General features: G+C 48.3%; 1 protein-coding gene and 1 long non-coding RNA gene across 3 annotated transcripts; one reads left to right on the top strand and one right to left on the bottom strand.

Moving 5' to 3' along the window:
- Positions 1–500: 500 nt before the first annotated feature.
- BRPF3 (bromodomain and PHD finger containing 3) lies at positions 501–15,980 on the bottom strand. 2 transcript variants are annotated; one of them, XM_058039958.1, is made up of 12 exons: positions 15,866–15,980; positions 11,264–12,666; positions 10,155–10,311; positions 9,525–9,656; positions 8,514–8,642; positions 7,858–8,170; positions 6,542–6,793; positions 5,910–6,387; positions 5,318–5,415; positions 4,645–4,742; positions 3,057–3,211; positions 501–2,782 (listed from the first exon to the last, which is right to left on the bottom strand). In XM_058039958.1, the coding sequence occupies exons 2-12, from the start codon at positions 12,646–12,648 to the stop codon at positions 2,599–2,601; spliced, it is 3,381 nt and encodes a 1,126-aa protein (XP_057895941.1). In that variant the 5' UTR covers positions 12,649–12,666; positions 15,866–15,980; the 3' UTR covers positions 501–2,598. The 2 variants fall into 2 exon arrangements, with proteins under 2 accessions (XP_057895941.1, XP_057895940.1); XM_058039957.1 differs by lacking the exon at positions 15,866–15,980 and adding an exon at positions 15,695–15,816.
- LOC131092975 (uncharacterized) lies at positions 14,667–21,621 on the top strand. Its single transcript, XR_009115530.1, has 3 exons — positions 14,667–15,553; positions 16,607–16,718; positions 19,252–21,621. It is a non-coding gene; the product is annotated as an uncharacterized LOC131092975 (long non-coding RNA).
- The last annotated feature ends 33 nt before the right edge of the window (positions 21,622–21,654 follow it).

The raw sequence follows: 21,654 nt of genomic DNA, 5'->3' as shown, positions 1-21,654 counted from the left end.
GACTCCTGCTGGGCCCCAGGGCTTTCCTGGCAGGGCTGGAGCCTCCCAGGCCTCCACGTTCCCTTTCTGTTCCCAGGGGGAAAAGCAGCAGGCAGTGAGGCCCGGGCCAAGCATGAGACAGGCAGAACCTTGTTGCCAATAAAACTCCAACCAGTATCTCAAGAAATCACTTTCCTAAGGTGGACTTGTTTTTCTCAGGCAGTTGGACTTTGTTTGTATGTGCCTTTTGTTGTTTTTCTCTGAGACAACAGAGGTCCTTAGTTTAACATCAACTAAAAAAAGGAAATAATTAAAAAAACTCCACACAAACAAAAAAAAAAACCCCTACAAACAAAACCAGCACAAGGTGGGACCTCTCCATGCAGCACCAAGTGGTGTCACCTCCCTGTCACTGCTCTGCCCACCTGCACCTGGGACCACTGGGACAATTAAAACCATCACAGTAAGTTCTGCATTTCAGGACAACATTAGCAAGGAAGAACTCTTTCTGAGGGTGGTGGTTTGTTGTTTTGCTTTTTTTTTTCCATACATTAGAACATTTATTTCTCAGAGAGAAAATATAGTCTCAGACAGTCAGATTATAGTAGGTAAAATTAGCTTTTTTTTTTCTTTACAAGCATAGATTTTCTTATTACTTCTCTTATACCATCTGATATAAACAATTCTAGAAAGCAAATAAACTCACTTTCTACAATAAATAGAGCAATCTGTGCTTTACAGCAGACTGACAGTAACATTTAGGTTCTGTAGCAACAACAGGATATCAGCCAATCCAAATTCTAAACTCATTTAAAACCAAACAAAATTAAAAACAAAAAGGAAAAAAAAAAAAAAGACCAACTCCCAAGACCTTAAAACATATACACAGGTCACTAGTCCACAGCTGAGCTACCACCTGGAAAAGTGTATGTTCCTTTAAATAAATTACACTGTGTGCATATAAAAGACCCAGCAACACAACTGAGGACTTCAAGAATGGTGACAATAGGTCTAAATAATTTAGAACATTTTACAACTATATACACAACATCCTTCCCTAGCCACACTCCATGGGCATTATTAGCACTATTAATATTTTTACAAACTCCTATGCCCCATCTCTATATGTTAAAGGAACCTTAAAGTTCCTTCAAATGCAGTTCCATGCCCCAATGTATAAGAAGTGGTATTTTTAAAAAAGTAGAGCAAGTAGAAATGGCAGTGATTACTCCCTACTATTCATTATCATTAATTATTATTATTTTGACTCCACATTCTCTTCAGTATGAAAAAGTTAAAAATAATTTAAAAATACTGAGTTAAAAAGCAAAATGATGATATTCAATCTACAATCTTGCTTTGCACCTTTGGCTCTTTAAAATGGGAAAGCAAAGAGGGATATGCAACAGAAGAGATCAGAGAAATCATAAAGTCCTTGGCTAATAGAAAAGATTGAGTCACCAAGTTCCCAAACATCAGTTTGTCCCTGTTTTTGTTTTTTTTTTTTTTTTGCAATGCAAACCCAAACCAACAGGGATTGTCTGGGTTTACCTGGATGACAACACTGCAGACCCACACACCAGGGAAGGATGTGCACGTGTGGGAGAAGGTGAAACAGCAGAAGGGTTGTGTGCTCTGGTCAGTGCTTGCTTTCAGTCCAAAATGTGGCAGAGGAAAACAGGGAGACAGGAAAGAGGAGGGGGGGAAAAAGGAAGAGGAGCCTTACACCAAATGTGCATAAAACAACACAAAAGATGCATCTCCCTCCAACCCTGATCAACCTCAGTGCCTGAAGAGCTGCCCCAGCTCAACAGACACCTCCAAAATTACTTCTTAAAAAAAGGAAGTTATCTTTTCTTAGGTACTGTGCTAAGTCATGATATGAAATGTTACTGCAACAAGCAGAGTCACAGAAATCAGAACTGAAATGTGAAACTACAAAATCAATTTCTAAGACATACATATAGACACACATCAGGTAATTTGATTTTCATCTTTAAAGCTCTGTGCATCTGTGCATGAAACTGTGCAGGGGGGGAAGGTTACCAAAGTCTCAAGCTTTTCTAAATGCAGTGAGAGAAATCTAAACATGAAAACACAATGTAGGTAGGCAGGAGAATCACAATGAGAGCTCCCAGCTATGATTCTGGGCAGTTTTTATGTGACAGGACAATGCCATTTAAACAGAAATGAAAAGGCCAATGATTAGGGTAAATTTGGCACAAGAAAGTCCAGCTGGGATTTCTGTAAGGAATCCTGGGGGTGCCAGGTTCCCAGGAATTACCTGGGACTGGCTGACAATTCAGAACCCTGGCAGTCCAGGAGAGGCAGGGGACGGTGCACGAGGCCCCAACATCCAAGTGCTGTGTGCTCTGCTCACTGCAGCAACTCACCTTGGCTCCTGGCACCTGTCAGCTTTCCCTACCTACCTTACTCCCTGTAGACTACATTTCATCTCCTGCCAGCTCTTCACAGGACACATTCAGGAAGAAGCCGGACAAGGGTTTTTTGGCACATTTCAGGGTACTCCGAGGCGAGCTGCCAGCTGCTGGAGGCGCTGCCCTGTCAGGGCAGGGAGCTGGAGGTGTGGAGGAGCAGGAGGGCTGCCCCAGCAGCCCCTCACAGGTAGGGGGCTGGCATGAAGGGGTTGTCCCCCTGCACTCGGCTCAGGTGGATCATGGCTCGGTCGTAGGCCACCTGCACCGACTTGCGGATGCTGGTCTTGCGTCCCTCCATCATCTTCAGCTTGTCCACGGTGTCATCCACGCCCAGGGGAAAGACTTTGTCCCGTGGCAGCCACTGCCTGCAGCAGAGAGGAGTGCACAGGCCTGTCAGCTCCTCCCCACATGACGTATTTATTCACCATCACTGCCCCACAACCATGGTACAAATGTTTAAATCCCTGCATTTGACATAGGAGTCTCTGCAGCCAAAATACCTCCTGAGCACAGACCTCTCTGCCTGTTTAAATTCCCCAATTTACATGTGACATCATCATAATCCCTCTGTGCTCCCACATCCCAAAGCTCACGTTAAATCTTCTCACACTCACCACGGAGCTGTGTGCACACACTCACCAGGTTCTCTTGTTGTCAAAGAAAAGGACAAGGAAGAGTTTCTCTCCTGCCTCTGTCTGCCTGCGCTCCCCCAGCTTCAGGACATCCATGGGGGGCACAGGGATGGGGACCCCGTTGTGCAGCAAACCCTCGCGCGGCATCTTGGGGTCGATGATCTGGGGACACAGGGGGAGGACAATTAGTACAAAACCCTTCCAAGCAATGAGCAAAATGCATTATTCTTCTGGTCTTTCAGTGTATCCAAGCTAGACAAATTAAGGCTACTTTGGGTGGGTAAGCAAGATTCTTGTTTTCTAAAACAATTTCATTCTGAAAATTTCATTCTGAAATTGACTGGAAGCCAGTCAGTCCCAAAGCCAGGCACCCCATCCTGAAAAATGGATTTGTGTGGTTTTGTGTGGCTGTAAATGCATTTACACTAATGTGTAATTCAGTACAAACTCAGCATTATTCTGTTCAGCAAAGGGTTTCCCTCCCTCACACCAAACTCCAGACAAATGCAATGCTCCTGCTGTACTCCCCAGGCAAATGTGATTTCACAACAGCTCCATTCTGGAACAACTCAGCTGACATCAGTGGCATTGCTCAGATTTACACTGCATTAGATCAGAACCAGGCCAAATATTTTCAGAGTTGACAAGCAGTGCTGGCTCCATCAAGCCAGAGGAACAGAGACTACAGTAATTTGGAAGATAAGTCACAACAAATACATCAGTTCTGCCCCTATAAAGAAGAAATGTCCATGTGCACATTTGTGCTATGTCAGCACAGGAGAAGAAAACAGCAGAGGGTGCCTGCAATACTCAGTCTGTTCTTCTCCCCTCCTAAGGGCCTGAAAAAGTAGATTGGCTTTGACACTGGCCATCTGTAGGAATTTATTAAGACACTTTGCCACCACAACAGGCTGCTACAGAAAAAGCCTCTTTTGGAGGCAGTCTCAGTGGTTAAATCCATTCTAAGCCACAGTTAACTCTGGCTGTAGCCATGTGGAGAACTAAAACTGCTTTGGCTGATCCATGGATGTTCCCTCTTCTGAGCTCCCACTTGGAGTAAGAGCATGGATGAGAGTCACACTTCCAGCAGAATCTGCCCTTTTTGAAGGCATTAATAGATAAATATCCAAAGGCAGATAAACAGTAAGAAATGCCATTCAAGGGACATGCATATATGCTCATATTTAAATCAAACTTATGGCTGTTGCAAGAGGATGTAGACATGACAGGGCCAGCTGGGCACCTACAGATGGAGCTGTGCTCACCAAACAGGGAAATGTGCAGGCAGCAGAACCTGGTGCCTGCATTTGTGAAATTTAGGTCTCATCCCCACAGCACTGATCACTTTCCCCAGAGGAGAGTGAAAGAGCTCCTACCCCGACAATAACAGACCAAAGTTTTATGAATCCTCTGCAAAGCTCTGAAACAATGAGTACAGGGGAAATTCACTGTGCAAAGGGGAAAGGAGAAAACCAAAAAGCACATATTCCATTATTTTGAGAAGTTTCCCTTTTCTGTCAGGTTACAGTGCACAGCAGAACTGTGTTGTACCTGAGCTGCAAGGTCAGGCTGTGGGACAGCCCCAGGGCACTCACCAAGGCAGGGTAGGAGGGATAACCACGGCACTTGGCCCACACCAGCTCCAGGGGCTCCAGCTCAGCCTGGCTCTCAAAGGACATCAGGAGAGGCCTGCCTAAGGGACAGCAGGAGACACAGCTTAGGAGCTGCTACCAGCAAGAGGGTTAAGAAATCACGAGGAACCATCTTGTCATCTCACCCAGGTCTCATCTCAGTAGCAATCAACTAAAACAGATGAACAACTGTAGTGCTTAAAGCACACTGACAAGACAAAAAGGAAAATCACTTGTTTGTATCAATATGAACTGGGTGTTTATCATAAAACTCAGCCTGTACCAAACTCCAGCCTTCTTTGTGCTCTGTCAGTACAGTCAGGTTCAGCACTAAGATAAAGCCACAGTCTCCTAAATCATGGGTCATGTGGCTTCACATGAACTCTTCAATACAGAAATGCTAATCAGATTGAAGTCACTGAAATCAAATGGCCCTATAATGGATTTGGTCACAGGTATGAAATCAGACAGCCCTGGTCCTGGAAAAGGAGTAATCTTTAATGAAAATGTTACCTGCAATAACCTAAACCTGTAACAAAGCAGCTAACAGTGCCCAGGCAGGTCCAGCCTAGGCAGGACTGGCTCCTGGTGTGCTTTGAGATGTGCAGAGCAGGGGGTGCTGGGCAGCAATTCTCACCTGAGCCACTGAAATCAGAGTCTCCATTCACACCCTCCAGGAGGGGCACCCGAGAAAGAGCCGGCTTCCCTCGGCTCCGCTTGGGAGGCACCAAACCACTGCCAGGAAAAATGCAGGGCATTAGGAGGAAACAGATTATCCTGGACAACAGACATCAGAAGATGTCAGGTGCTTGCTTTAAGTCTGTTCAGTCATGTTTGAAGTGCCCAGTTCTGCTCAAACTTCTGAGAGGAAGAAAGCATCTGTTTAGTAGGTGGTAAAAGTTCAGCTTTACCTGCAGTGCTGAACTAAAAATTTGAATTCAAGTTTTTCCAAGTTTTGGTTCCCAAGAACTGCATCAGCAGAGAGGATGTGCATGCACTGAGGAAGAGCAGTGTAACACACACCCACCTGCTTGAAAAATCAAGCACTGCTTTTGGGACCTGCAGCTTAAGAGGACAGGATGAAAACTCAGCAGCTTTTTGTGTTTTAGAGTCAACACACAAGTAACAGAATGGGCTGGGTTTGAACCAAGAAGTCAAAGAACAGAATCAGAGAGATTAACCCAGACACAGAAGGTGTTTCAGGGAACAGCTCTGCCTGGGCCACTCACCTGCAGGCCTCAAACACCAGCCCAGTGCCCAGGGCAGAGCGTTTCCGTGCCTGCCGCTCCCCGTCGGGGCAGGAGGGTGAGCGCTGCCCGCCCTGCCTGTGCTCCTCCCCGTTCTCCAGGGAGCACTCCAGACCCCTCTGCAGCTTCACGCCGTTCTTGGCTTTTTTAAAAAGGACCGATGTCCGCCGGCCGACGCTGCTGAGGGTGGGGCTGGCAGGGCTGTCTGCAGCGGGCAGGGCCAGGCCGTTGAGGCCCTTGTTGGACAGCAGGCGTTGGAAAGCCTGGCTCTCCTGCTGCAGAGCCTTCCTGTCAAAGAGCTCCCTGTCCGACACCATCCTCCTCTGCAGCTGGTTCAGGGGCCTGCTTTCACTGATGGGTTTGAGTGTTGGAGGGTCCTGCAGAGAGTCCAGCTCTGAGAGGGTGGGTGCAGGTCCTGTGGGCTCCAGGGTTGGAGGGTACGGGAGCTTGCCACCATCTCCTAAAGGAATAAATAATCTGTTTGAGCTTTTTGGCAAGGATCATTCCCAAAACTACCAACAGCCATCCCCATCTTTCACTAAAGTCACAGGAGAAGCAGCAGGCTTTGACTGCTGACGAGCACTAGAGACCTAGAATCAAACCCTGCTGCTCACCTTTCTCCCCTTCCTCCTCGCCTTCCCTGGGCGCTGTGTCCAGCCCGTCCCCGTTGGGCAGGGCCTTGCCGTGCTGCTGCTGGGCCAGCTTGTGGCGGATGGCGTTGATCTCGCGCCGCAGCAGCCGGACGCGCCGCGTGCGGGCGCCGCTGGAGCGCGCGGCGCTCACCGTGTCCAGCTTCTCCAGCAGCTCCTTCAGCTGCGCCTCCAGTGACAGGTGAGCCCGGTTCTCCGGGACCAGGATGTTATCCACTGCAGCAAAGAGATGAACAGTGAAGGGAAGGAGTGAGGCTTCGTGGAGAAGCATCTGGGGCCAGTGCCAGGCCTCGTTCCCTTGGATGCTGTCCGTGAATCGATCGCTTTAGCCTGGGGATTTAGCAGTCAATAACTTTGGAGCCTGGACTTCTTCCTTCTTTGGATAAAAAGCAGCTGATTGAACTTGCACTGTCCCTCAGTTCCTGTTACTGCCCCAGGGGCAACAGAGAAAGGACATGTCTGCACCCCACACAGAACAGCTTGTGGTCTAGGCATTGTCAGAAACCTATTTCATTGTCAGATTAAATGATAAAATCAGACCACAAACATAAGCGGCCAAAACGTAACGTATTTTCCATTCCTCTGGCTCTGCTGGAGGGCTGGCATCCACTGGGGCAGGACAGACAGCTGAACACCTACACAAATTTCATAATGACTGTCCATCTGCACCCAAGAGGGCTTCAACATTCAGGAGCCAGATGGCACACTGCAAGCTCTGTGTGCTTGATGGCTGTACCAAGTTTAGCCAAGTTACTCAGCCAATGCTTTGGAGCTGCATCTCAAGAGGGCTGTGGGAATGGATGGGGTTGTGTTGGGAATGGAAGGTCTCAGCTAGAAGGATTGCTTAGGTCCCATTACCTTCACCCCTCATCACTCCCTTTCAGCCCTCAGTGCTCCATCTAACCCAGCTGCTGTACATTTTGCCAGTTTACAATGAAATATATGAGCTTTCCCCAGAGTAAAAAATCCCAGATCCAAGTTTGCACTGCTCTTTAAAAGAGTGAGTTTGTACAACATTCCTGGCACAAATCAAAGAGCACAGGCAGTTTACAAGGCTCTGCCAACACAGACATGCACTAGGAGAGCTGGAACCAAGCTGCACCTAGCTCAGAGTGCCCAGCTCACCTGAAATCCCACTGTTCTGTAGGTGCCTAATTAAACAGATGGACAGGAAAACCCTCGTTTGCAGAACAGCTACAATTTCCATGCAGGCTGAAGAACATGCTCAGAACTAAATCTACAATCTGCCTGAGGGGAAAGAACCCCAAACCCTCACTCACCATCCTCCCAAGAAAAGCGGTAAAAGTCGTGGGGCTTGGGCGACTCAGGCAGGTGAATCCCCACGGCAGTGTCAAAGCCGATGCTGTCGGCCTGGCGCCGCGCGTGACGCAAAATCGCTCCCCCGAGGTCCCGGAGCCGGACAGCTGCTCGGTGGAAAATCGTGTCTTTAGCATTATACCTCATGCAGTTGGCAACTATAAGGTTAAAGTCTTCCTCAAACTCATCCAAGGTTCGGTACAGGTGGGACTCCAGCTTCCGCCTCATGGTGGAAAAATCCATTGGGTTGGAAATGAATTCCAGGTAATCTGGAACCTAAACATATAAAACCTGTACAATTACAAAAACCATTTACTAGCCAACCAGAGCGCACCCAGCACAAGCATTCTTAATGCCCTTTCCACTGGCAAGGGGCAGCAACAGATGGTTATTTCTGTGTCACCCAGGCAAGGCAGACACACCCTGGCTCTGCAAAACATTACTCATCCAAAATGTGCTAAACTTTCAGAAAAAAATACCCTTTTTTTGTCTTGGACACATCATGAGTCCTTTCTGAGATAGTTTTTAGTCCACCAGCAGCTCAGGACATGGTGGTTTGTGCTTCTGCCCAGCAATATCTCATCTAAACCCACTAAGCACCTCTAGGAAAGAGACTTGCCTCGTTCAGGTTGACAGGCTCTGTGAAGATCTGGGCAGCATCCTTCTCCTGCAGCAGGTCCAGGGTTGTGCGGAGCAGGACATTGAACGGGGTCAGCTGCAGCTCCATGGCAGCCTGCTGCACCTTCACCTGGCAACAGAACACAGCCATGAGGACAGGAGTCCAGGAATAACTCACTGAGAACAGGATCTATGGGTAGTGTCTCCCTCCAGATTCTTCTGAATCATCCCCCCAGCTTTACTCAGTGGTGGAAACCTCAGGCCAGCATTGTTGTAGAACTTCTGGCAAACACCTTGCACTCTCCATGTACACTGCCCAGATCAATCCTTTTACATGGGGAACTCCTGTTTATTCAATCTCACAAAGGCAAAACAAGAGGAAATCCCAGGAAGTTAAAGGATACTACAATTAGAAACAAAAACAGGCTTTTCATGCCTGGTAAATTATCCTGGAGAACTGTCTGCCTCAAGATATTGTTATTATGTCAATTAGCAACATTATATAAAAATTAAAAGTATGCATTTATATGAACAACAACATCCATAATTAGACTAGAGACCAAAAACAAAGTTTAAGACATAAGCTCTCAGACTCAAGGCAGAAACCAAACAACAGTGGTTAGATGTCTGCAAATTCCTAATGCAGTTCTCTCTATCCTTTATGAAGTCTCTAAGACTGCTTGATTTCAAGCCAACAAGTTGTAGCACTGAAAATCTCCTGCATGGAAAATCTATTCAAAGAAGACTGGAACAAGATAAAAGTATTTATTTGTCCTTTAACATCTTCATTTCTTTGATCTTATAATCACTTGTTATGTCATTAAGTCAACACTTCAGTAACAAAGGTAAGCAAGTCTGTTTACACAAAGCAAACTGCATTTGATGTGCTCAGCAACAAGACTGCATCAATGAGAGAATGAATATAGACAAAGATCACACTTTTCCCCAAAATCACAGAGAGCTTGCATGGGGCTGAGGTTAAGAGCAGGAACTGACAGCCAGAACTCCCCACCTGCTCCCGTTTGAGCTTCTCCCTCTTTCGGATGAGCTCGATGAGCAGCCGAGCCCGCTCCAAGTCATGCCGCAGCTTCTGCCAGTACTTCAGCTCCTCCTTCACTGCACTCGTCTTCTCATCCTGCTCCTTCTGCAAAATATGAGTGGGGTGAGATAAAAAACACCACAGGCTTCCTGTGTTCCCTTCTTTTTCTAGGAATCCTCTGGGAATTGCTCTCAGAGTCTTCTTCTTACTGCCTTGTCTCTTGTTCAGGCCATGTCCCCTCCTTCCTCCAGCATTTAGCTGTCTAACAGAGAGAACAATAGCTTTTCTAGCTTTTACCTTATCTGTGAAATTACCCCAAATTATCCTGCAGCTTCTCCCTGGGAACACACTTCAGTGTGTGCTCATTTACACCCTCCCTGCTTTTACACCGAAGTTTATTGCAGAGGCTGGAAATTTTTCTGTGCATGGGAGCAGCAGCCCGAAGCACTAACTCAGTTCTTCAGGCATGAGCACACCGACAGGACACTGAGAGAGACTCAAATCTGATCTTTTCACCCTCACTCCCTCCCCAGCCCTGTGTTAAGCTCAGCCCCTGCTGAGGGCAGGCTGTGAGCGCTGTGAGCTGAGGGGAGCAGCCCTCACCTGCTCGGCGTTCCTCTGGGACTGCAGGTGCGAGTGCAGCCGCCGGATCAGGGGCACCCCGTTCCTCGCCTGCCGCTTCAGCAGCCAGTAGTTGTGCAGCCTCTGCATGAACTGGTTCTTCCTCTGCAGGGAGAGCCCACTGCAGATCTTGTTCAGCCTGAAGGAAGCACAGAGTGTCATGGAGCCGGCTGCAAAGCAATGGTGGCTTTGCAGAGCCTGGAGTCTCCTGATGAAGCTTTGCAGTGTTGTGTCAATGCTCACTCAAATCCCAGTACACACAAACTGGGACAATCTGGGAGCTCCTCACATGCAGAGAGATGTTCCCCCTTTTCCTGCTGGAGGGTCCCACCAAGCACTTGCCACAGCACAAAGTATGAAATCATCAATTCAGCTCCAAGCCTTAATTTCAAAACTCCTTCCTGTGTCAAGAACCTTCCAGGGGCCATTTAAGTTCAATGTTATTAATCTGGAGCCTTGGAAATTAACTTGACAGGAGTCCAAGAATAACAGACCACCTATTTTAACCTTTTTTTACCATTCTTATCTTACACACGGTGCCTTATCAGCCTATTTGTTAAAATAGACACATCAACACACTTCCTAAGGCACCAAACAAAAATTCAGCACTACCTAGTACTGCATGAGGGAGAGCTGGGAGAAAAATACAAAAATACAGCCAAAGTCAAAGCTGCTTGCAACACTGTCAGGTTTGACATGCTCTGTAGTAAAAGGAAGAATTAAGAAACTATGGAATGAGATCTCAAAAATTTTAATAGTGGGATGACCCCTACCTGCCTACCAACCTGTAATGCCTCAGTATTTTAAGAATGCCTTTATGGTGGATGGGTGTTTGCCATTAGGGACCACCACAGAGTCTGCATTACACATCAGCTTGGGATGGCTGCTCAGCAAAGTCAGAGAACCACAGTGACACTCAGAAGAAACCCAGCCACAAGTTATGCTGCAGAGCACTCTGAAAACAGTCATTGCTAAAGCCCTGACTGAAAATTCAGTGTTTCCAAGGTCAACAATGAGAGGGACTAAGTCCTTAAAACAGACCCTGTTCAGCTATTGCTGTCCAACTCCTTCCCTAAACCTGCAACACTCACCTGTAAGAGGGAATTTGTGCAACGGTCACCATGGGCATGGACGAACGCCCTTTGGTCACATCACCAGGCTCCTTTTTGATCTTCTGCTTCAATTTCACTTGGTTTTTCTTCACAGACCCTTTGGGAGGGCCAGAACTGACCTCCTCCTCTTCCTCCTCCTTCACAGTGACCTCCTGCCAATCACCACCAGCAGCTGGGCACCCTCTTCTCACCGTGCCAGGCGGGGAGTGGCTCTCACAGTAGGCAGTCTTGCGCACGGTGAACGTGGTGCCGTTGATGCTGGTCTCCCTCATGGGCTCAATCTTCATGAAGAGACCGGCTCTCTGTGCACAGGTGACGTGGAAGGCAGTGTAACAGTTCACCTTGTGGCACTGGATAGCAGCTCCCATGCCCTTCTGCTTGCAGATGCAGCATGTGAGCTTCCACCGAGCTGGAGGGATGTTATTGATCCCCTCGATGGGCTCCAGGAACACAGTGTTTGCAAAGCAGACCTCTGGGATCCAGATGGCACAGACCACGTGAGCCCAGCGGCCATCACTGGTCTGCTTGAAGGCTCCCCCTTTGTTTGGGCAAAGAACACAGTCCACGGGGCGAGAAGGGGACTGCAAGCAGCAGCGGCAAAGCCACTGCCCCTCGGGGATGTAGGGCACGCCGTAACACTCCTGGTGCACGGCCAGGTTGCAAATGTCACAGAACAGGATGACATTGCTGTTGTGACACTCATCGTCCATGCAGACACAGCAGAAGGCATCCTCATCGATGAGGGACTGCTGAGCCCCGTTGTTCCTGCTCTCGAGGTACGACTCCTTTTCCAACCGATCCACCAGCAGCTCAAAAGTGTCAGCAGAAACTGTCCCGTAACCATCAGCCCTTCTCTTCTCGTTGACCATCTCCAGCCAAGCCAGATCCTCCTCGTCCATGTCATACTCCACTTCTACATCGAGGTCCTCGGGAGGCTTTTCAATGTACCGGTAGTAGGCAGCAGGGAGGGGAGGAGCATCTGGCTGGCTGAAGGAGTCCACCACACGGAACTTGGGCTGGGGCAAGTGCAAAGATATCCCCGGCGCATGCTTGGAGCAGGACTCCTTCTTCTTGCCTTTGGAAGGTGTTTTCTTGGATTTGGAAGTGAGGAGGGGCTGCTCACTGTTCTCCTTGTTGCTGTTGCACTCGGTGATGTCCTGGGCCGTCAGCTCGTCCTCGGTGATGAGCTTCAGGGGGTCGTAGATGCTGATGCGGTGCAGGCGCCCGTCGATGTCCACCTCCACGATGCGCTGCGCCTGCGCGTACGTCAGCGTCTCGCGCGTGGGCGAGCACTTGAGGCTGTAGGGCGAGGGAGAACGCCGCCCCTCCGCGTGCTGCCGGCACCTCCGCCGAGGCTTCCTCATCCCTGTGCTCCACAGAGCCTGCACACGACAGCACAGAGGCAGGGCAAGACAGGAGGTGAGCAAGAAGCAGCACAGACTGAAGAACTCACTCAGTGCTGCAACAGCGAGAATTTCTACCAGAGTCTCCAGCAATTTCAGGCTCATTAAGTCTTTACACCTTAGATACAGGCAGGTACTTGATGTATCAGCCATTTCCTGCACAGCACCCTCCAACTTCCTCTATCTGCACCACAGATGTACATTCCACCACACCACCAGTGAGAAAAACTCAAAACCATTTGACAGCACAATATACAAACAGTCTGCCGTGCACCAACATCAGCAAACCATTCAGATCCCCTGAAATTCAAACAACATTGAACCATTCACCTATTCAACCTTCTTGCACCATTCACATATTAAGCTCACACAAACCAACAAGTTCTCCGCTGCTCTTTTGCCTGTGACTTTCCATTTATATCCCCAAATGTGCTGGATGTTTTCCAGGTGAAAAGGAATGCACTATTCAGGTCTTATGAATGCAGTTTCCCATTTAATTTTTTTTGTCAGCTCCAGATGAGAAAACTAATGGTTTTCTTTAAGTCCAGGAGGGAGCTCCTCCAGGTTTCACAGCTCAGGGCTGCCACCACCAACCCTTCCATTCTGACACTGCAGATGCAAAAAAGTCCTACAATGAAAAATCATCCTCCAGTTTTGCTTTTCCTTCTGTCAAGGGTCACAAACAGAACCAGAGGATGAACTGAGCAATGCAGCAGAGACAGGATGTGGATCCCTTCTGCTCTTCCACGAGGAAGCAAAGGGATAAAAAGGCAACAAGCAGCATGGATCCCAAAGGACTTACGAGCTCTGGTGTCAGCCCCTCTGGAGCCACAACTCCCACTCATCCACCTCAGCCACCTGGCTATGGAGAGTCCACGGGGCCACAAGCAGGAGAGCAGCGAGCCAGCTCCCAGCACCAGGAGCTGTGAAATGGCATTTGCTCAGAGCCTTAACAAAAAGCCCCAGCCAGCTCTGCCCGCACAAACTGCTAATCAGCAAGGCAGATAATTAGCTGAGAGTCGGCTGCTGACATTAAGGAGGTGCCTGTCAGAGGGGAGCAGAGGAGAAGCCTGGGGAGAGGGGCTGGGGGAGGACTCAGACATGGTGGCAGCAGCTTGGTGATGGCAGGGTGAAGGAGGAGCTGGCAAAGAGGGAGAGCAGAGAGGAAGCCAAGTGAGTAATGCAAGAGAGAAAGGCAGAGTCAAGGATGGGAACATGACTTGTGGCAATAAACAAGCTGAGGCTGAAAGAAGTCAGAAAGGAGACAAAGAAAAGCAAATGTAAATTCTCTGTGAGAAGATAAGCCAGCCCAGAGCTTATCTGTTGCTATGCAGAGGCCTGAAGCAGCACCTCACCCTTATTTAAAACAATCCACACATCCAGCTCTTTTCTGTGGGACTCACAGACAAGAAAACACACCACAAACCCACAATTTGTATTCAGCCAATGCAGTATTTGTGCTCCACGAAGGACATTTCCAGAAACTCTCAACTGTGTGCCACAGCAAGCAGCATCTCACAGAACCAGGAGCTACAAGAAGTTCAAGCTTATTCCAGAAAGAAGGAGCAAATTCCAGGAGCAATATTTTTTCAAGTACTGGTTCTGTGAACCATGACATTAACTCATGATACCACTGCAGAAGACCTACAGTCATAAAGAGTGTGGGGTTTGTTGTTACCAAAGGCTGCCCCTCTTTAGGACATCAAGCCAAACATGAGGTGTGGAGATGTTCCTCAGCACTGCTCTCCTGCACCAGCAGCCACTCAGCTCCGTGCAGCTCCTGGGATTAAAAACCCACTGCTGTGCAATGGGGAACAGACAGCCATGGAGCTGTTTAACAAACACATCTGTAAGATAAAATCAATGGATGCCAGAGGAAAGAAACAACCTGAAACAGCTGCAGCCCCCTCTGCATCTTTTGCTAATCAAAACACCATCAAAACTCCTGCTGCCCTCCACCAGGTCCCTTCATGTTCCTGCCACATCCGTGCTTACCCACGGTCCCCTCACACATCTGCCAAGGGTTTACGCTCCTCGCGCCCACATTGATGCGTACAATGAAATGTGTCGGTGCCCAACACATGTCACAGAGCTGCTTGCCCTGGCACATGGTGACATCTCGATCTTTACCGATGTCCTGACACTGCTGTAACCAAGTCAAGCATGGGAGATGCACGGGACTCGAGAGAGGCCCTCCCGCTGGAATGGGCAGGGTGCGAGACGGGCTGTGGATGAAGTTTCAGGTATAAAGGCAGGGCTCAGCCACAGATGGGGTGCGCCATGAGCGGTGTCAGATCTCAGCAGCGACTGAGGGAACGGTGACATGCCCTCAGCTGTCAGGCACAGGCAGGAGCTCCTCTCAGGAGCTACCCCGCAGGGAACTCCAGTAGCAGCCAGCGAGCTGAGCCAAGGCTCAGCAGGGACTCGGGCAGAAATGAAGCCATCCCGAGGAGGAGGAGAAGGCGATGAACCCTGGCGGGACGGAGCCGCGGGCCGAGCCCAGTGCGCGGCCACCGCTCCCCACGGAGCTGCTGAAGCCTCCAGAGAGCGCGAGCGCCTCAGGGCTGCAAGGCCATTGGCTGCCGCCGCCGTCCATCAAAGCGCCAAGGCCAATAGCAACGCGAGGTTCTGCGGGGCTAACGGCGGGTGCGCTCGGCCCCGCCTGGGCCAATCGCGTGGGAGAAGGTGGGCGGCGCCCCCGCCGCGCCGCGAAGAAGGGGGGGCCAAGATGGCGGCGATGGGGGGGCCCGGTTTACGCGGCGCTGCCCGTTCCCCGTCCCCGGGCGCTCTCCGCCGCTGCCCCCTCCTCGGCGAGGGATCGCGGGCCGCTCTCGCCGCACGGAGACGGAGCAGGGACGCGGGAGAGGTCCGCAAGCGCCGGCGCACCGGCCTCCCCTGGCTCCTTCCCGCCCGCCCGGTCACCTTCCCGCGACCCCGGCGCGGGGGTGTGTGAGGGAGGAGAGACCCCTGAAGGAAGGGTGTCGCGGCCTCCCGCGCAGAGCTTTACCTGGCCGGCTCAGCGCGCCGCTGCCGCGGCTTCTCCGCCGTTGCCGCCGCCTCCTTTTGGGGGGAATTTTTGTTTTTGTTTTTCTTTTCCTTTTTTTTTCTTTTCCTTTTTTTTTTTTTTTTAATTCTCTCCGCCTCCCCCTCCCCTCCCCCCTGGGGCGGACGGGCTCACCCAGCCGGCGGCGGGAGGGGAGGGCACAAGATGTCGGCTCCGTCCGCTCCGGCTACTGCCGCCTCCTCAGCGCCGCCTCCTCATTGCCGCTGCCGCCGCTGCTGCCGCCGCTGCTCCCGCCGCTGCCGCTCCGGCCCCGGTGCCGCTTCGCCCCCCACCACCCTCACCTCCCCCCCGCTCCCCCCCGGGGCTCCAGCGCCCCCGACGCTCTCGGTGCTGTGGAGGCGGGGGGGGAGCAGGGGACACACGCTCAAGATGGAGGCGGCGGTGGCGGCGCGGGCCGGCCGAGCGGCGGGGAGAGGCGGCAGCCAGCGGCCAGGCGGGGGAGGGGGCTCCGCGCTCCGCTCCCCCCGCGGGCAGGCACCGCCCGCCCCTCCCCGGTGCCTTCCCACACCCGGGCCGCGCCGAGCGGGAGGCCCCCGGGGGCTGCTGGTGGCGGGAGGGCGGGGGGTCCCTCCGCGCTGCCCTCATGGCTGAGGCGGGGGTCGCTGCTGCCCGCGTCCCCCCTCCGTGGCTGACGAGGCAGCACCGGGGAGCCGCGGCCTCCCGGCGGCCGGAGCGCGCCGTGCCTGCCCCCGCATCATCGCGGGTTGGGGTTTGGGAGCTCGGGTACAGCCCATCCCAGGCCGGTACCCCACAGCTGTGAGCCGTCAGGCCACGGGAAATGAGGTGGGGGTTTTGTCCCAGGCTCGTTTGGGGTATCTTCATTTTGCAGCCCATGTTTTTTTTTTTTTTTTGCAGGAGGCGTGGGGTCCCAGGAAACACCCCGAAGCATGGTCAGAGTCCAACCCGGCTACACTCCCAGAGAACCTTGGCCTGCCACAGTTAGTCTAAACAAGCAACATAAAACAATGTAAATAGCAAGAACCTCTATTTATTTTGTAGGCCAATATTTCAGGTCCAGATGGCCTCTTCACATGCAGAAGTGTGACAGGCTGGAGTGACAGTGAGAGAGGGACCGAGGGGATTTGAACAACGAAGAAGTTAAGTTAGCAACTGAGATAAGAATTGAGATAGGAATTGCAGAGGCTCCCACACTTACTTTTTATAGAGCATGCCACATACTTGAGCATATGTGTGTTCCACCTCCCACTCTGTGCAGAGTATTGCATAATATCACCATCTGAATTTATAGAATTAACTGTTTTAGAAGGAAGCAAAGAATGTTGTTTTCCCTCATTTACGGTCCAACTGGAGATCTTTTGTCTCTTAACGTATGTTAACCATGGAATCTGAGAGCATCTAGTGTGTGACAGTCTGTTTTGCAAAGAACTCAGGTTGGACCAGAGCTTGCTGCAGCTTTAAAAGCAAAGGGAAATGTGTTACTTACTGCTGAACAGTCTTTACATCCCACCTTTGAAATATATACTGTGTATATATGGGTTTTACTTTTTTACAGGTCTGCTATTTACACATCAAAACTTGAAAATAAATAATGAACTATTCTTGTCTTGCATGAAAAATAACATCAAGGATTTCAAAATAAAGTCCCAATACTCTCATTGATTTACAAAGGATCTCACCCTCAAAAGAACAGCTGTGTAACAGTATGGTCCTAACCATGAACGATAAAACAAACCCTGAAACAACCTATAGCTGCATTTGCTTCCTGGTTAAACAGTAAATAAAATAATTTCAATAATTGATGAACGACTTCAGAGGCTGAGAGAACTGGGTTTGTTCAGCCTGGAAAAGAAGCTTTGGGGTGACCTAATTGCAGCCCTTCAGTACCTGAAAGGAGCCTGCAGTAAGGATGAGGAGAGACTTTTCCAAGAGCATGGAGGGACAGGGCAGGGAGGGAATGGTTTCAAACTAAAACAGAGGAGGTTTAGGTTGAGTAATAGGAAAAAAATCCTTCCCTGTGATGCTGGTGAGGCACTGGAACAGGTTGTCCAGGGAAGCTGTGGCTGCCACATTCCTGGAATTGTTCAGGGTTAGGTTGGATGGAGCTCTGAGTGACCTGCTCTAGTGAAAGGTGTCCCACAGCAGGGGACTGCAGACAGATGTTTGTCCCTTCCAGCCCAGTCCATTCTGTAATTTTCCTTCTTTATATGGGAATTTTAACTGGGTTTTACTTGATCTTTTTTTTAATATGACCAAATTTTGCAAACTCTTTATTTTTTTACCCCAGTTTTGAAACTTTATACTCTTAAATTTGCACTGGAATTAGCTTATTAGAATCATATTAGGTTCACTATTAGTGGGATGATTTGTGCGCAGAGATGTCCAGACATCTCTGATGACTGAGGGCCATGTGTTACAACATCAAAACAAGCTATTCATCATTTTGTTTTGTATCAAAGCTGTAGAACTAACATGTTATTTGAAAAAACGTTCTGAACTTCTCTCAAATCCCAGAGGCACAGCTTAATTCAAATTCTTTGCTGTCCCAGTTTTTAAAGGGTGCAAGTGCAAAATTAGTTGCTTCAAATGAAAGCAGCAGCCAAGACACCTCAAACAGAGTCAGGCACCTTCATTCATATTACAATTTTCTCCATGTTTATTCAAGCATATAAGACATACTTAAAAAGGGAAGAGAAGTACAGTTAGAATTGAGAGCTGACCTTTTTCTTTGTTGATTTATTGAGCCTCGAAACTGACTTATGTTTGTATCTCTCTTTGGCTGTTTGTTCTGCTGCTGTTTTCTAAAGAATTGCTGAAATCAGAGCAATTGCTAAACAAGTCCCTTGTTCATTAAAGGTTAAAACCTGATACCTCAAAAGTGATAAGCCTCAGTTGCCATTTATATATGGCATATATAAATGGAATTTTATATCCATATTTATAACCCTCTTCAGCCTCACTCACATCAGAGAGGTTACACAAGTACCCAACATTACCACCTCAGTGGCCATTATTTTTTTAATCCCAATGTCCTCTAATTTTAAAACTTTTTTTTTCAGTTGAAGTGTTCTAAAGACAGATCTGAAATTATGGTTTATGGCAGGAGAATTTTTATTTTTCCAGCCAAGCCTGGCTAAAAGAAGTTAACTCACTTTGATGTAACAGCAAATCAATGAGGGTTGCAAATATACCAACCCTTCAGTGTTATTTAATGGAGTGCATTCCAACAGAAAAGGAGAGCTGCCTGAATCAGCTGTGAGCCAGCACCAGCTGAACATCACGTTAAAAGCTGTGTAAGCTCATGTGCTCAGAAAATGGCCTTGTAGAGAGAAATCAGGCAAAACATCCCCTAAACCACATTCACCTGGAAACTGTGACATTTTCAGTGTAGATTTGGACTCGATCTTAATGACCTTTTCCAACCTGAATGGTTCCATGCTAAGTACAATTAGTGCAGGGAGTGTCCATCCTTTTTGGGGGAAAGCAAATTAGTAGTGGCTATTCTGATCTTCATTCAATCTTTTGTGTCTTGTTTCTCTCAGCTGTGAAAAGAAAAACAGCCATAATCACGTTTCCAGCCAACACTCTGCTGACCCACGATACAGGAAAAATGCAGAGGATTAGGAACGCTTTCCCTGGTTGCTCAGGCAACAGCAAGACATGGGAATATGAAAAGGTACTACCATCCTTTGTACAGAATCTCACTGGAGTTCTCAGACATGTTTATAATTTTCTATGTTTTTCTTCTTTCCCATTGTCACATACCTAAAACATGAACATTATTTGTTTAGTTTGCTACCTAGAATGTGAAAATGTTAAATATAAAAATAGATAATCTGTCTTTTTCCTACAGGATAAAATAAGTAGTTTCCTTATAGAGGCTGTGATTTTTAAAATTGTGCACTGAAAGGTTTCTAGGTGGTATCTAAAACACAGCTATTATTATCTCTCTTAAAAAAAACTCTAATTTTGTGGCATCTCTTAATAAAAAAATAATTATTCCTTCATCTGCTTTTTTTTCCCACTTACATGTGCAAGTACCTAACAAATAGGCCCCATAAAGTTGCAACTTCACAGACCTATTTAACTGTCAAACTTACAGAGGAAGATTGTTTCTGAAGGCTTTATTTTCCAAATTAAAAAAAGATGCTTCTAAGTCAGAAATGAATGTAAGAATAGCAAGTAAATAGTATTCCAAGTTAGACATCTGTAAGTTATCTGAGACAGGCCCCAAAAATTCCATCCATATATCTTTGTAAATTTATATAATAGAAACTTAATACAAACGGCAAACATATTTTTGGCTGGCCTGATTTACCGAATTTTCAACCACTTAATGGTTGAGGGATTTTTATCACTTGGTTTTGTGTTTTTAAGCATGTAAACTATACTTGTAATGAAAGGAATGTCCATGCATGATGTGTCAGTGTGAGTCATCGAGCAGGCACTGCCTGCACCTCTGCATGAGGTAATTTCTGCTTTGACTCACAGTGTCTGGCAGGGTCACATACCCCCTCTCGGTTCTGGTGCTGATTCTGGAGGATCCCAGCCTTGGCCTGAGTCACTGCCTCTGTCAAGCAGGTGTTTTTCAAACTCCTTTCAGGAAATGTCAATAGGATTTCCCCCCACCTCTCCCTTCTCCTGGCTCATTGCTGTTCATTGAAACACGTCCTCAGATGCCACAGCAGCACTGGGATGGTTGCTCTGTACAGAGACTCTCTCCACTACCAACCTGCTTCATTTTCTACTGTCTATTTTGAGTTCTTGGATGATACATACCACAAAAAACCAAATATACATACACCTTCAGGGTTCCTGGGCTTACAGAGCACCTGCTCCCCACATTTGTTGGGGTATTGGGTAATCCTGCACAGCGTTCTGTCACTGTATGGGGTTGGTGGGTGAATGAATGAAACCAGAGCATGGAGCCCACACAGCAGCTGTTGGGATTGCTCTTGCAATTTCAGAGCATTCAGGGTAAGTGTAAACCTACTGAGAAACCCAGTCCCTGGAACTGGGTGTATACTCAGCAGAAAGATTGATGCTGAAGAGCCTTTGTGCAATCCCTAAAACAAGTGAGGCTGGTGTTTGCAGAATCTGTGTACCCCACTTGGCTATGGTCACAATTGTTCTTCACACATCTATTTGTATCACATGTCCCCAGTGCCTCTTCATGCTTGTCCTCTGCTCAGACAGACAATTCCCAAAGGGCATTTTAAATTGTTCTTTACAACTATCCAAGTCCCTTTTCAACTACCAGCAGACTGCTCAGTACATTCCTTTGTTGTGAAGATGTTTTCTCCCTCAGCCATCATTACTGAGACAGAAGACTCTTCAGGTCTACCTCTCCCCTTTTGAAGGAGGGCAAGATGATTAAAAAATACCCAGCATTCCCATTTAGTGGTTCATAAATTCTATCTGAATCTGGCCTTAACAGATGACTTTGACTTTAGAGATTACATTCTGCATAAGAAAACATTGAACTTCCAGGGAATTGAGGACACATCACAACAGTTCTGTCCTTACCTAAGAGAGGACTGGAGCAAAGGCCTTGTACATGACCCAGACAGATATGAGCCAAGAGAAACCTCACCTTATCACCATGGACCATGTGTGCAGCTGCAGCAGGCAAACATCAACACCATCCTATCAAAAAGCTGCAGTCACTGCAGGATTATCCCCAGTGCTGCATGCCATGAGCTGCAGCAGGGAGGCAGCCAAGCAACATGACATCACTGTCCAGTTCCCAGTGGAGAAGAGAGATCAGAAAATTCTGGAAATGTTGTAGTTTTTCCTTACTTGTAGTCTGTACAGCAAAACTGAACATTACTTAAGAAGAAAATTAGAGAGTACTGAAAACAAACAACCTGGCTAAACCAAACCAAAATAAGTCAGCAGCTAATAGAAGGGGCGGGGGGGAGTTTAAAATTACTGTATGTATTATT

Source organism: Melospiza georgiana, chromosome 23 (genome assembly GCF_028018845.1).
Source record: "Melospiza georgiana isolate bMelGeo1 chromosome 23, bMelGeo1.pri, whole genome shotgun sequence".
In the NCBI taxonomy this organism is placed as follows: Eukaryota; Metazoa; Chordata; class Aves; order Passeriformes; family Passerellidae; genus Melospiza; species Melospiza georgiana.
This window is presented reverse-complemented; position numbering and strand designations above follow the sequence as displayed.

What these genes read in the sequence shown, in the direction of transcription:
- BRPF3 (XM_058039958.1), bottom strand. Translation starts at nt 12,648, where the DNA reads ATGAGGAAGCCTCGGCGGAGGTGCCGGCAGCACGCGGAGGGGCGGCGT. An exon ending in CCCAGAGGAACGCCGAGCAG is followed by an intron (nt 9,657 to 10,154) that starts GTGAGGGCTGCT and finishes CATATTTTGCAG; the next exon opens with AAGGAGCAGGATGAGAAGAC. An exon ending in CTCTGATTTCAGTGGCTCAG is followed by an intron (nt 4,743 to 5,317) that starts GTGAGAATTGCT and finishes GCTGTCCCTTAG; the next exon opens with GCAGGCCTCTCCTGATGTCC.